General features: G+C 35.4%; 3 protein-coding genes across 3 annotated transcripts in view; 2 read left to right on the plus strand and 1 right to left on the minus strand.

The window, feature by feature from the left end:
* The window catches only part of LOC113404470 (endoplasmic reticulum chaperone BiP), a 60157-nt gene that overhangs the window by 39826 nt on the left and 4034 nt on the right, over positions 1 to 16297 (plus strand). The window lies entirely within an intron of this gene.
* LOC113404429 (nucleolar complex protein 4 homolog A) lies at positions 10 to 7831 on the minus strand. Its single transcript, XM_026645312.2, has 10 exons — positions 7656 to 7831; positions 7452 to 7560; positions 6324 to 6526; positions 4991 to 5121; positions 4638 to 4780; positions 4169 to 4366; positions 3860 to 4031; positions 3078 to 3244; positions 2646 to 2833; positions 10 to 2335 (listed from the first exon to the last, which is right to left on the minus strand). Exons 1-10 carry the CDS (start codon positions 7776 to 7778, stop codon positions 2216 to 2218), a joined length of 1554 nt encoding a protein of 517 aa, XP_026501097.2. The 5' UTR covers positions 7779 to 7831; the 3' UTR covers positions 10 to 2215.
* Positions 8080 to 15179, plus strand: LOC113404426 (116 kDa U5 small nuclear ribonucleoprotein component). Its single transcript, XM_026645310.2, has 16 exons — positions 8080 to 8370; positions 8591 to 8820; positions 9662 to 9913; positions 10107 to 10364; positions 10461 to 10699; positions 10777 to 10910; positions 11046 to 11232; positions 11666 to 11806; positions 12092 to 12304; positions 12669 to 12804; positions 13308 to 13506; positions 13693 to 13835; positions 14058 to 14194; positions 14481 to 14601; positions 14692 to 14884; positions 15009 to 15179. The coding sequence occupies exons 1-16, from the start codon at positions 8180 to 8182 to the stop codon at positions 15160 to 15162; spliced, it is 2928 nt and encodes a 975-aa protein (XP_026501095.1). The 5' UTR covers positions 8080 to 8179; the 3' UTR covers positions 15163 to 15179.

Genomic DNA, 16297 nt, shown 5'->3' on the forward strand with positions numbered 1-16297 from the left:
CACAATGAACAATTTTCGTAGTTTTTTTATTCATAATAGAACATTTTAATGAATAATAAAATAATAGCTTAACCTATCTTAACACTATTTTTTTTGTTTCAAATAATCACATCATACGGCGGGCGCGGTTACATCACTAGAACGCTACTTCTGAGATTCGGACTTTGATTTTTAATTTGTATCACATTAGGATATTTTTGAAGACAATAGATACATATATATCTTTGTTTGTATCGGGGACTTAAGTAATTGAGCTTCCTAATGGTATATGGTTTACTTCGCCGAGACCAGTGTTTGGGACCCAGTGCTAGGGCACGGTAACTGCTATATTTCGTTTAAAAAATGACTGTCTTGCACTTGAAGAAATTGCAACATATTGACTACCATATATGTATATACTACAATAAAACGTATGGATTTTAACAGAAAACGTACTGTACTTCACCGTTCAACCGCCAAAAACATCCTTATGTGATACAAACGCTGTGGTCCAAGATATAGAATTTATAAAACTTAATCAATAATCAGTTATTTCACATAATATTATTTGTACGGAGTGTTATTGCATATGGAGTTGCACCGCACCCAGACTGCGAGGTTCCGACAAAAAATAACAACAATAATAATAAATATGGCCGTCGTCAGAAAACCCAGTTTGAATTAATTATATATTTAGTAAATTTCTCAATAGAAATTTCGTATCAAATATCGCTTTAACTAGGTGGTTAGGGACGATTATAAAATTGGAATGAAGTAAAGGGTTAATAAAAGAAGAAAAAGGAAGACTAAAAATATTAATTGTTCCATTCAATGATGTTAAGACATCTACAACACAAGTGATAATGCATTTAGACGTCAGACGTTTAAGGAACTTTGTATAAGCAGCAGAATGTTTGCTTCCAAATGTATAAAAAAATAAATAGTTACCATTAATCAACTTCTTTGATTTCGATATGACTGTCTCAGACATGAGCATTTATGAGCGTCTAAATGCATTTCAACAATTACGGTTTTCCAACTTACGAGCGTTCAGCGCAACAATAAGCAAACGATGTTTGATTTTAATTTATTATCGATATTAATTTTTTTTATAAAATGATAAAACAGATTTAATAAAGTAATAACAATTTAAAAAAGGCATAGGAACAGATTTTTTTGAAAGAAATTATAAATTGAATGTCGCTTACGACAGACATTCGTATAATTTTACAAAACTTAAATTAACTTAATATAAAAAATAAATAAACATCACAAATGGTCCGACATTGACCAATTTATAGAGTATACAAATTCCAACTAAATAACAACATAGCTCACTGTTGGATTGGTATTTCCATTTATCTTTTTTTTCGGGAAAAGTCCAGTGTTGCGCAAACGCTTGCAGTCATTACATACACACATTTGCATATTTAAAGAAAATGACAACTCTCTAATTAAATATACTTTAACATTAAGTGCAAAATGTATGTCAATACTTATATCTAATTAATAATGTCAGATATAAATTAAAATCTAATATTACTGGGATTGTTTTCGACCCTTAGGTCCTCAATTTTCTTTCTTATTATTAAACGTGAATAATTTATGTTTTAAATATAAAAATCAAATCAGATAGATATTTATAAGTAGACAAATTGGATCTTATAGCAACATTGTTTTGGTATAAAGTTATTTACCAAATTTAATTCTGTGCACTACACAGAGTTGCCTTGTAAAGTATTTTGTAAAAAAAGATAGATATGGGAAGCCCAACACCAAAACATATGTACTCTGACAAGAACCATGATGAAACTGACTCGCAGCAATGTTATTTTATATACATTTATTATTCAAACTTTTTATTATTTTCAGTGTTAAAATACTTCAATTCCTATATTATCTGACAGAATGGTTTTTTGATCATTTCTTCCACGATACGAACTTCAAAATTAAATGATCAATCCATGTCAAACATTTAATTTTGATGTCTTTTAAGAACATTCTAGAATGTTCACAATTTAAATCCTAAGTTTCTGTTTAAATTAGTAAACAATTCTGATATTTCTGTTTTTGATATTGTCTCAGCTTAATAATACTTTTCAATGAAAATTATAATATTTATAAGTGCTGAAATAAAAAAGAAACAATCTAAATTTGAATGGAGAACAAAACTCCACAAGTATCATTATTAGACCTCAGGATGTATTTGGTATTTAATTGTTTTTTAGAGTGGATCTCAAGCGGTGAGTTCCCAATACTGTAAAAGTCGCTCACCAGAGGGCAGTGCCATTGTTTGTGGTCTGATGAAGTTTACTTCGATCGTCTTGAACCTCTTCTTCAATTCAGCATCAAATAACTGTAAAACAAAAATAATGATTATCTTATATCGATCATCGTCGTCATTCACTTGCGCTTATCTGATTTATTTGAGGGGCGCGGTGTGTTTTACCACCACTGAACAAAAAGAATTTGAGCAGGCCCAACGACTGGCCGCTGCATGATGTCAATTTTCTTTGGGAATGCTTTTGCTGATGTGTTGATTTTCATCGAGCATCGAATAGGATCAAAAATTTTGTAATTTTGTAGTCTTTTATAGTCTTTCGTAGGTATTAATCTCTGACTTTATAACGATAAGACAAAATGATCGAGTCGAGGTGGGCACTGACCGCCGAGTCCTCCTCGAGCGCCAGGCTCTGCGGCGGGTCGCGCTCGGCGGCGGCCAGCACGCGCGCGGCGGCGGCGGCGACGGCGGGCGCCCAGTGGCCGCGCAGCGCGCGCACCTCCCACAGCGACGAGCCCAGCGCGCGCGCCCGCGCCGCGCTCGACTCCTCCATCACGTACGGGTCGTTGGACACTGTTTGAGGTCAGAACTTGCTTTATGCGATGTTTATTTTCGTGGAGTGGCTAATATTTCTAATTTCCCTTTGGCTAATAATTAAGCTTACGTTAGCAATGTGGCGACGGTAACCGAGGGGTCGAGTTGATGAGCTACAATACACATTATTTTGTATTTTATATTCGCCGTGTGAATGATAATTTTTTCTTCAACTTTTGAATCTGAATTATATGAATTTTGATACTGTATGATTAATACTCACTGATAGCTGGGGTGTCTTCGCAGCAGATCATCCGCTTGAGTGCAGGGTGTCGCAATAACAGATTGGCTACCAATTGTAATAAGCCTTTGGAGTCCTCCGGGGAACCCACCAAAGCCAATCTAGACATACGTTTAGCAAAAGCTGCCACCAGGCTTTCAGGTAAATGTCTATAAAAAATAAAGAATTACTTGTACTAAAAATATATGGAGTAAACATTTTGTAGAAAAGATGATGCCTGTGGTTAGGATTTAGATTTTAAAAAATTACAAACATATCTTTAATAAAAATTGTGGAAAGAAAAAAAATTGTGACGAAAATAACAAAATATTATAGTATTATATGAATGTAAAACATGTAACCAATGAAATAAATTTTCTTTCCTTGGCGAAAGAAACAAAGATAAATAATTAACCACTAATTATTTAACATTAGTTCATTTTGCATGTTAATTTAAACAAAATAGGAATTTGTGGAAAATTTTAATGCATATGTCAAAACTTTCGTTATGGCATATGCAACAAAAACAAAGAGGGTGAGAAGCTTGTGATACTTTTCTTATGCAAGGCCAAGCTTCAGAAAACAATCACTCTTTATAAACTCTGCAGGATAATGAAAAGAGGACATTTCGATCATATACATACACGGTACCTCGCTGGCGTTAAGTAACACGCCGGCCATACAACTATCCATTTTATATCTAATTTAATACCACTATACCATTCAACTACAAAATGTATATAATTTTTTTAATAATTTATGTTTCAAATGAAAAGTATACTCACGTGGAACTGAGGAAGATGTCTGTGAGGTGCATGAGCCGCTTCTTGTACCGAGTGGCAAACATTTCTGGCTCAAACATGGCATAGAGACGATCATACATGTCAGGGTAGTCAATGTTGTGGTGTCTTACAAGCTCTAGTACTCCTTGTAGTGCGAGCATGCTGATTGGTCCTCCTAGTCAAGAAACAACAAGATTAAACAAAGAGTAAGTAAGACAAAGTCGCCATTACAGCCGCTTATAATAGATTATATAATTATATAAATAGTATATGAATAGAGTATATAATTATACGTATTTAAAAATATAATACCCGCATCAAGACTGTCGCATAGCATATCTGTGGCTAGATGAGGTCTGTTCAGAAGTGGCATCAAACGTTCCACAAGCAGCAAGAGGGCACGGCGATGGGTGCGGGGCTCCTCACACAGCGGCCACTGACATGCGAAGCTCCAGCAACGATTGGCAAATCGACGACATACAGCGGGATTGTATGGGAAGTTAGGTTTGCCTGAAAAAAATTCAATAATAAAATGGCTTCTAGACAATTTTTATGATAGTCATAGAATGTTGGAGCCTTTTCTTTCGTAAATTATATGCTGATCACCTTATACAGCTCCCAGGATACTGTTATAATGATATGATAAATAGACAAATAGAGTTACTTCTACATTTATAATATTAGTATAGAATCAACAAACTCTCAGGGACTTACCATAATTATACAGAATAGACATGCTACATATTATGACTCCATAATAATCAGTAAAAGACTATCTCACCTTCAGAAGCACACAGCACTTTCATTTCATTCTCCTCAATGTCTCTATCTTTGCCCTTCCCTTTATTATCCAATGGGATCTTTGCTGCTAAAAGTTTGTCTAAAAGTTCCAAAAAGTTTTGCATGTAAATAGGTGATGGAGATCTAAAACAAAAAGAAAATACAATTTTAGTTAGTTTAATTATTGTTACTGTCAATACATAGTTTATAATATTAATTTAAATTATAAAAAATATTTAAATAAAAAATCCAACCAATCCGACTCGAATTTATAGTATTTACGACTTCCGAGCTTCTTAGCTTTATAGTATAGTCTAAAAGAATAATAAATTGTACAAATATAATAATTCTTACTTCCGAAATGCGAGTGCAGCGAGTACTTTCAGCCCATGCTGTTGCATGTCTCTATATTCTGTGAACTCTTGAAAACGTGTTATTGGCGCAGACATTGAAGTTTCAGAGTCAAGTAGCACCAAGAAAATATTCTGTTAAAAAATATTATATAATTAGTGACCTTACAACAAAATACACATCAACAAGGTATAAAATGTAAATAAAATCTAAAATTATAAAAAGTTAAACAGAAATCGGATTTTCGCACCTTATGATACATGATCTTACAGCAGTATAAAGTGTATTCCAATCAAAATAGAAAAATAAAATCTTAGATTTATTTTTTCAATGTGATTTGCTAATAGTTCTGCTATATTATGTACTACAAACTGTTCCGTTTAATGTATCCCTTTCTTATTATTAGAAGTAAAATTATAGTTGTATTACAACACTATTCCAATTTACTACTTATATATAACTTTAATAATATGTTTACAGTTCCAATAACACCAATGCCATGACCAATGACATAGTGTCAAAATTGACATTTGTCTAACATCTTAAATAATCAATAGGCTATTTGTTTGGTATTTAAAAGCCATTTTACATTATTTATTAGAGGTTAAGGAACCCAGTAAAAGTTGTTTTTATTTAATTTTAGTACATATTTGCTGAAAAATATCATACATTTCATATCATATGATTTTATAGTGCGCGGAAACGCTACTTTGACAATATGGCGCTGCAATGGGGTCAGTGACATCACTTGCCTGTATTGTAATCTGTGGCACATATAATTCCCATACAGTAGGCAAACGAGGTTAACAAGCAAGTGACGTCATCATAAACCCGACCAATTAGGAGCTTTTTGTGTCACATGACAAATATTTATAAAAATGCATTTTTATTTATGGATTTTTGAATTCATTTATTATTATTTTCAACTTTCGTCACTAAATAACCATTTTTAAACTCATAATATATACTGATTACAATAATTGACACTTTATTTTTCGCATTGTCAAATAGCCTATTAGAATCTTTACATGATTATCTTTCATCATCATCACATCAATAATAAATTATTTATGTCATCTTCAGCCTCCATCATAAATACCAAGAAGACAGGGTTACAATTGGACATACAGTTTTAATTAGTATTTTAAACATCCATTAGTAATAAATAAATACATATTTGGCAAACCAAAACTGCTGGAATATTGAGTGTGTCATTTCATCATTCAACTCATATGTTTTTAAAGAATCAGTAAATTTGAATTATTTATTACAAATCTCTAATTATGATTAATATTGATAAACTTTAGCAATTAAAATAGTAATTTTGAGTTTATACCTTAAGTCTAACAGAAGGGAAGAAGTACCCAGTAGTTTGTTCTAAAGGATGCTTTCCTTCAGCCTGCAGGAGTTTGCAAGCTGTCACGAGAGCTTGGAGGCGTGAGCTGGTCTTGCCACGCCTCATACATTCTAGTGCACGAACAATGGCTGCTTCGTAACATTCGCACAACCATCTTGTGTATTCTGCTTCTGGGCTGTGGTCTACAATGCAATACAAAGATTTCATTTTAATTAAAACTTAAATAACTAATATAAACTTCATTCAATAGACATACATAAATCTATAGCAACAAATAATATAAAATACACTCTCACATTTATAACTCATACGATAGCAATAATACAACCCATTTTATTAAAAATCAAAGAAATTGTTTTGTCTTTTTAATTTTATTCTTATGAATTAAGCATTGTAGACTTGAAAATAAGTATAGCTAAACAGGATATTGTATGAATTCATAACCAGCTGTTGCCCAAATTAGAAATATATATAGATTATCAACATATATGTCTTGTATTATATGAAAAAATTAAGATTGAAGTAAGCACACATGGAGCATATACCTACTAAAATTTATTCCTTTACTTATGTATAATAGAAGCAAGAACACATGGCATATTTATTATATTGTGTACATTTTATACAAAATAACACAAAAAACAGCAATTATTATAACAATTGTTAGTTTTTATAATTGTTACCTGAAATAGATTTTTAAAGACATTATATTGAAAATGATTTCAATTTATAAACACTGAGCAGAAGAATGGCTATAGCTTCAGCTTAATCATTTTAGTCATTAAGAAATTCCAGCCATTTTCTATCATAAAATTGGTTTATATAAAAGATGGATTATTCCGTAATCGGACTGCTTACACAAAAGTACATCTGTCCACAGGTCCACTGTCGACCCTACATTTTATATAAGCAAAAATGACGCATTTATAAACTTCGTATTAGGCATGTATTTTGGATAATTTATTACTTTCTCACGGTACGTTAAGCAAAGGCTTCTAAAGTATATACGCCTTCGTATTTGTGAAAGAAGAAATTTTCCTCTAAGAGTATATTTCGGGACAAAATCAATATTTTTATCATGACAATACACTTTACCGCTTAACATACCTATTGGTTTCAACGGGACGATGTGTTGGATTAAATCGCCTCTTTTTAATAACTCCGTGAATATGACTTCTATGGTAAGCAGCAGCGGTGTATAATTCTCGGTTTCAGCCTGAAATTAAATGAAAAATAGTTTATATCGGGATCGTAACCTAAGACGCAATTTTCTTATTCAAAACAAATAAAGCATGGGTTAAGTAAGCTTACCTCAAACATTTGTAGGATATCAGCGAGGTTATTAGCATGTTTTCGTGAGTTTAAAAACTCATTTGCTTTATTGCGTAGCTGTGCTGAAATCATTTTCGATAAATTTGGTTGAACAGCAGCCATTTTTGTATTCAAAAAGACTTGAAGCACAGGCGGCACAGACTCATTAATACATTTATAAAACTCACCCCACCCTACTAATGTACTTTTATTATTAACCGTATTTTGAAATATACACAATTCCTTTTTTAGATTATTAGATTTTTTAAATTAATAATGTTATCAAACATACTATTTAACGATATTTAATTATTTAGAAACATAACTATTGCAGTTAATCGTATATTTATCTAGTTTAAGTTTAATCATCTGTAATAAGGAGCAATAGACAAGCATATCAAGTGATAAGTGAATGGATTTGTCATTTAAGCTTCTGCCTTTTAGGTTATATGTCAAATAGCGGCGTTTGTTTTGTTTGCGTCGTTTAATATTTTAGAATTGTAAAAAATATAAAATAATACAGAATGGACGGTGATTTATATGACGAATTTGGGAATTACATTGGGCCAGACCTTGAATCCGATTCTGATGACGAACAGAGTGTTTATGGACAAGATAATCGCGATGCTGATGAAGATGCTATGGAGGAAGACGAGGATGCAGACGCAGAACCTGAAGTTGCCCCGATGTCTGTTGTTCTACATGAAGATAAACGGTAAAGTGATCACATTGTATATAGGAGTGCCGTCAATATTATGCTGCACGATAATATTCAGTTCATACACAAATATGTTACACAAATATAATATTTAATTAATCTTTAATGTAACCAAGAGCCTATGAATAATTTTACTAGTAAATACCATTTCTTATAAAGGTCTTTGTAGTTGTACAAGATTGATCAAATGACCATATGGCAATTTAAATTATTCTAGATATTACCCACAAGCGGTTGAAGTGTATGGACCAGATGTAGAAACTGTTGTTCAAGAGGAAGATACTCAAGCATTAGACAAACCGCTCATAGAGCAAATTAAGCACAAGAAATTCCAGATGCAAGAGCAGCATCTGCCGGAAACAACATATGATATGGAGTATTTAGCAGATATGCTTGATAATACAAATTTAATAAGAAATGTAACCCTTATGGGACATTTACATAATGGTTTGTATTTATTTAATATGTATTTCATTACAAATTAAAAATATAACCAATACTCATCCCAAGAATCCATGGCCAAGGATATTCAAATCTATTAAATCAAAAATAAAATTTTTTAAATCAAAAGAATGTTTGTATGTTTGACTACTTTGTATTTCTAAACTTTTCACCAGACTGGGATGAACTTTGAAGTGGTTATCCCAGTGAAGGTCCGGACCCAAAACAGATGAGAATTTTTCTTTGTATATTTGTCCTTTAGTATAAATGTTTTATGTAGACCCTTATTCTAGCTGTGCAAAGCAGGGGTGGGTTTTATATAAAATACAGCTACAATTTAGAATATTGATATTTTAAATTAATTAAAATTTGAGCATTGTTACATTTGAACATGTCTCAATAATTGGATATAATTTTGGTCCATTAAAAATATCAAAAGGTATAATCTATTAAATGTATCACTTAAGTTTTTATTTACTGCTTTTAATGAAAAATAATCAAAGTCAAAGTCAAAAATCTTTATTCAATATAGAAGTGTTTACACTTGCTTATTGACTGTCAAAAATCTACCACCGGTTCGGAATTTAGCACCTCAGACCTGAGAAGAACCGGCGAAATAAAACCCAGCGGGATATATATATAATTTTTTTTTTTTAACTATTATTATGTACAATGATAATTATATTTTAGTTATTTGAAGCAGCCTGGAGGCAATCATTTCATTCCCAAGGTGTGCAGTCAACTAAAAAGTCATTAGTGTTGTAATATCCTTTAGCACACAAACACTCTTTCAAATTAATCAAATCATAACATACTGGTTTATGATCATGTTATTTGTTAATTCCAGGCAAAACGTCCTTTGTGGATTGTCTAATTCGTCAGACTCACCCTAGCACAATCAACAATGAGACAACGATACCTATGCGGTACACAGACACGCTGTTTGTAGAGCAAGAGCGTGGGGTGTCTATAAAATCTATACCTGTTACATTGCTTTTGAAAGATATTAAGGGCAAATCTCACTTGCTAAACATTATGGATACTCCAGGTCATGTTAATTTTAGTGATGAGGTCACAGCTGCTCTAAGAATATCAGATGGTGAGTATGAATTAGTAATGTTGTGATAAATTACATTTTAATTATTACTGTGTACAAATATCAACATCACAATGATTCAATCATACAAATAACTTTTTAAAAATGTTTGTTTGTTTTCTAATTCAGATTCTTAATATAATAAATCTACAAGAATAGGTTTTGAAACAAAGTTATTAATGAAAATTAATTTAAGGTGCTGTACTGTTCGTTGACGCCGCTGAAGGGATAATGCTGAATACAGAACGCCTCCTCCGTCACGCAATTCAAGAAAGAGTTCCTCTCACTTTATGTATAAATAAGATTGATCGGCTCGTATTAGAGCTGAAGTTGCCTCCCGCGGATGCTTATTACAAATTACGTCATATAATTGATGAGGTGAATGCAATGGTTGAAACCAACCAACCGCAAGACAATCCAGACGAGCCGGCAATCATTTTCTCGCCATTATTAGGTATTTATTTATAAATCTTAAATTTGTTTTAATTAATTTTATAACAATATTATTTTTTATAATCAATCAATATATGTCCTTAAATGATCTTTCCAGGCAATGTATGTTTTGCGTCTTCGTTGTATGACGTGTGCTTCACTTTGGAATCATTCGCTGCGATGTACGCCAACGCTCACGACTGCGGCTTGCGAGCGTCCGACATGGCGGCGTGGCTGTGGGGAGACGTATACTTCAATGCGAAGACCAGACGATTCACTAAGAAGCAGCCTCATGCTTCCGCACAGAGAAGCTTCGTGGAATTCATTTTGGAACCACTGTACAAAATTTTTGCACAGGTAATTAATATACAATAAAGGGTGAATGAAACGATTGATAAAATTATGATGTGATTGTGATTATTCTTTTAATAAAGGTGGTCGGCGACGTTGATGACACTCTGCCGGCCGTGCTGGACGAGCTGGGCATCAAACTCACCAAACTGGAATCGAAGCTCAATGTACGGCCGCTGTTGCGCCTCGTCTGCAGTCGGTTCTTCGGAGATTTCTGGTAAAAATAAGTCATAAATATAAAAATCACATCGACTTTTCATGAATTTAACCGTTAAATCGTTCACACCGTCGCTGGTCGTAAATAATATAAGATGACATAAGTACACAAGTAAGGGGGTGGTGCGCTCCGCAGCGGGTTCGTGGACATGTGCGTGCGGCACGTGCCGTCCCCGCTGGGCGCGGCGCCGCGCAAGGTGGCGCACGCGTACCGCGGCGCGGCGGGCGCGCTGCACGCCGACATGGCGCGCTGCGACCAGGCCGGCCGCCTCGTGGCGCACACCACCAAGATGTACCCCACCGACGACTGCACCTTCTTCCTGGTGAGCGGGGACGCGTGTAGGCCCGTGCCTCGAAGTAGCTTGCTCGAATTCCTTCTAAAACGCTGGTTAAAATCTGATTTACTGACTAAAAACTAAAATTCCAAATTAACTAAATACTCAACGCATCGGTCACCACTTGACATTGACAATTATTATACACATTGATGTTGTGCTCATTAATCTGACCTCGATCGTCGTTTCAGACCTAAGGTCAGGTAGGTTTGATGTGCCAAGAGTTAAGACACGGTCGGGATCAGACAAGCAGCTTGTTATCACAAAAGGTGCAACTCTGTCGGAACTCGAAATGCGAGCTAAATAAAAATATATCATTGTAGTCGAAACCGATTCATTATATTATATACAATGGTCACTGACCACGTCTGTATGTGCGTGTATGTGCGTGTGTCGTCGCTGAGCGTCGCCGGTGTGGCAGGTGCTGGCGCGCATCATGTCGGGCACGCTGTACGCGGGGCAGAGCGTGCGCGTGTTGGGGGAGAACTACAGCACGCAGGACGAGGAGGACTCGCGCATCATGAACGTGGGCCGCCTGTGGATATACGAGGCGCGCTACAAGGTGCCGATGCTAATATCTCATACATCACTATACTCTGCTATTTTTATTTGATACTTTATTGAATATTATTTTTGCTTTCATATATAACAGTAACAAACGTAATCAGGCGATATGTTCCATACGTCTTGCACTACAGAACAGGACTTGGAGTACCCTATTGAGCTTTGGCCTGTTCTGTGGTGTAGGACGCCCCCTCCCCTTTAACTGGTAAGGCTGGAGACTAGTTATAATATTAAAGCACAATATGTTATTCCATTACATAATTCCTGTTGATTTTATTTGTAGGTGGAATTAAATCGTGTGCCCGCCGGTTGCTGGGCCCTCATAGAGGGCATAGACCAGCCGATAGTGAAGACGTGCACCCTGGTGTCGGCTGATGAAGACGAGGAGCTACACACGTTCAAACCTCTGCGCTTCAATACACAGGCAGTTGTAAAAATTGCCGTCGAACCTGTTAACCCTTCTGAGCTTCCAAAAATGTTGGACGGTCTGAGGAAGGTAAACAAATCTTTTACTGAAAATAATACGAAATAATTATTTTGTGTTATAACTAAACTTTAGGGAATATCTCATTGGTCGATGTTGATATTCGCAACTAATCTACTGTAATCTTCTGTCTCCGATTGGCCCATTTACTTTGACTTTAGTAACGCATTACTTTTTTCAATATGGTAATTATTAATTAATGTATTTCCTAATGAATCATCATATTACCTTACGATCTGCATTTGATTAATTAAAATATTTGCTAAGGTTATTCACAGGGCCAGAGAAAAACTACAAAACAAAAATAGTATAAATTAAAACAACCAATGAACTGTGCATATGTTTTGGAAGATAATAAATTTTATATATGTTGTAGGTAAACAAATCGTACCCGGTGCTGTCGACGCGCGTGGAAGAGAGCGGGGAGCACGTGGTGCTCGGCACCGGGGAGCTCTACCTCGACTGCGTCATGCACGACCTGAGGAACATGTACTCCGAAATCGATATTAAAGGTAACAGACTCTTACCGATGGAAACATATTGAAAAATAAAAGTCTTCTTTCGAGCTTCAATTATGATAAAAAAGCGTAGAGTTAATGTTTGTTCACTTTAAGGTAGGATATTAGTTCTTCTCTTCAGTTAAAATAATTCTGTGAAATAACCTTTCAAAAGTCTACTAATACTAACAAAGTATATTTTAATTTTGATTTTGTTCATTCAATTCGATATTTGTCACTTGTGAGCTGTGCATTCTTCTAAAATATTCTCACGAATGCTGTTTGATATTATAAATGCGAAAAGTTCGTTGGTTACGCTTTCACGTCCTCACTACTGAACCGTAATTTTCCGATTGCGTTTTCTATATATCATAATGACATCTAGATACCAGACAAGGTGTTACACAGGAAGTAATACACAGTTATCCTAAAAAACGTCCAATATTAACAACAAAGCTAAAGACCACGTAACGACTTCGCTGTAAGAGTGAGAGTGACGAAGGCTTGTCGCGCCGCAGTGGCGGACCCGGTGGTGTCGTTCTGCGAGACGGTGGTGGAGACGTCGTCGCTGAAGTGCTTCGCGGAGACGCCCAACAAGCGCAACAAGCTGACCATGATCGCCGAGCCGCTGGAGCGCGGCCTGGCCGAGGACATCGAGGCCGGCGCCGTCTGCGTGGCGTGGGACCGCCGCCGCCTCGGGGAGTTCTTCCAGACCAAGTGAGGCGCCTGCTCCGCTATACCCTATCCCATCTTTGGGTATTCTATATATTGCCTCATTCAATGCTACAATACTACATAACTCTATAATGATTAATCTATTAATAATGTAAAAAAATCGCTTTCTGTCTCTTTACAAGAGTAAAAAAATATATTTGTATATGGGTTCTTTGTAATAATCTCCAGATACGATTGGGACTTGTTAGCGGCGCGTTCTATCTGGGCGTTCGGTCCCGACGCGACGGGTCCGAACATCCTCGTGGACGACACCCTGCCTTCTGAAGTCGACAAACATCTGTTGGCCTCCGTCAAAGATAGTATTGTACAAGGTGGGTGGAGTTTCATCTAATGTTCGGTTTCGGCTAAAAGAGTTTGCCAGTGTAATCACAGACACAAGAGACAATCGCGTAGTGGGCAGTGCACCGACCGTGTGAGGAGTGCTTCGTAAATTTGTAAAAATCGTGTCTATAAGCGAAAGTGACCACTTCTTACCATACTAGATCGATTTTCTTGTCTTGTGCCTTCCTACAAGAATATAAATAAATCGGCAGGTTTCCAATGGGGCACCAGAGAGGGTCCGCTGTGCGAGGAGCCAATCCGCAACGTCAAGTTCAAGATATTGGACGCCGTCATCGCTCAGGAGCCGCTGCACCGCGGCGGCGGACAGATCATACCCACCGCGAGACGTGTAATACATCCATCGCTTTATTTTTGGCAGCGCTCTACATTAGCTAATAAGTGTTATGAAGTGATGCGCCCACTTCTAAAATAGTTTATTACATTTATTGCCCGGATTATTGGTTATACTATAATTATATTATTTATTTGACTGCATGGAAATTAATTATAATATATATATTTGAAAAAAATCATTTTGTCGGATGTTTTATACAAATATCTGATTTTTATATACGACAGTCACTTTGAGTCGTATATTTGTTTAATATTTTATTTGCAATTTATATTATTTGTAGGTAGCATATTCAGCATTCCTGATGGCCACTCCACGTCTGATGGAGCCATATCTCTTTGTCGAAGTACAGGCTCCCGCCGACTGCGTCTCCGCAGTCTACACCGTGCTAGCCAAACGTAGAGGTAACGATACTTCGTTTCCCAATCACGACCTGATGTGTGTGTCTGTGCGAAAAATAATAATTATACAATCATCAAATTTATCATCCACAGGTCACGTAACTCAAGACGCACCGGTGCCAGGTTCTCCACTGTATACCATCAAGGCGTTCGTGCCCGCAATAGATTCGTTCGGCTTCGAGACGGACTTACGTACTCACACGCAGGGTCAGGCCTTTTGCCTGCAGGTGTTCCACCATTGGCAGATAGTTCCCGGCGATCCTCTCGACAAGAGCATCGTTATTAGGTATATTAATTATTAAATGATATTCTAGGAATATTGTTAATTGACTAAGTATAGGCCATTCTTTTGTTCCATATTTTATTATCTTTTAAATATAAAATATTTATTCAATACCATTATGTTCCAGACCACTAGAGCCACAGCCGGCAACGCATTTGGCGCGAGAGTTTATGATTAAGACTCGAAGACGGAAAGGTCTAAGTGAGGATGTGTCCATCAACAAGTTCTTCGACGATCCCATGTTGTTGGAGCTCGCCAGACAGGATGTACAATTTAATTGAAATAAATATATTTTCTCAATTTTTTTTTGTTATTTCGAAAATATCTCTGTCTACATATTGTCACACAGGAATAAATCATTTAGATTTATAGTCTAATCACCTATCATCAGAGATCATAGATAAAATCAAACAAAGTAAATAATGTATTATTTCGAATGTCAATAATTGTTTTTCTTTTGTTATTTAATTAAGTTTCCGACTCCACAAAGTCAATAACTCCTTTCTGAGATAAGATATTCGCTTCTTCATATTTTACGATCTCAAATATAAGCTTGACAATTAAAAATAAAAATACCACACGCACAAACATGTATGGCACATCGGTTCAAGTTAAGAGCGCTTATTCCAATTGCGGCTACTGAGCAGTTTTAAAAAGTGACATAATATACACTGATATTATGTCATTTTTTAAGCTTGTATAAGCGCAACTATAGTCAAGCCAATCCATATAAAGCATCGTGATACTATTACATTATTTATTCCATATATATTTTCTATGGGTTGTATTTTCAATTGTATAGAAAAAAAACTTTGAATATAATAGGTTGTTACTCATAATAAATGTAAATTTTAAGGCGCTTACGATTTCTTGAGCAATTTAATTATCAAATTTGCCGTTAATACTTGTAGTCCAACTGTTGTATGATACGAAAATTCTACATCCATTAAGGATACCGGTAGTCTAATTATAAATAGCAACTAAATTATGATTAAATTATGAGTTCATAAATGAATACAATAAATTAAAGACACTAAGGTGTTTTTTTTTTAATTTAAGGTATTTCAAGTACTTAATAAATGCGTGGTACTTGGTGCTGAACAAACAGTAATACAAAATAGATTTTAATTCAGAACCTCCTTTTTTGTAGTCGTTAAATATATAACATTTTATGTCATAAAAAAATATCATTTTTTTATACGTAAAAAGTTTAATATAAGTTAAAATAAATACATAAGTACTTTACATCAAAACGCCTTAGCCGCCCTATACCCATAGATAATACACTTATACTAGCTACTATACCTCTGCCTAGAGGCAGTTTCAGTAGGGAAAAAAGCTGGTGTATGTGTGAGTGTACTTGTAAGCGCTCGGCGCGATATGAACTAGTGTTGCATCGATAGTTAAGGTTTTAGC

The sequence above is a fragment of the Vanessa tameamea genome, chromosome 5 (assembly GCF_037043105.1).
Source record: "Vanessa tameamea isolate UH-Manoa-2023 chromosome 5, ilVanTame1 primary haplotype, whole genome shotgun sequence".
NCBI classification, from domain to species: domain Eukaryota; kingdom Metazoa; phylum Arthropoda; class Insecta; order Lepidoptera; family Nymphalidae; genus Vanessa; species Vanessa tameamea.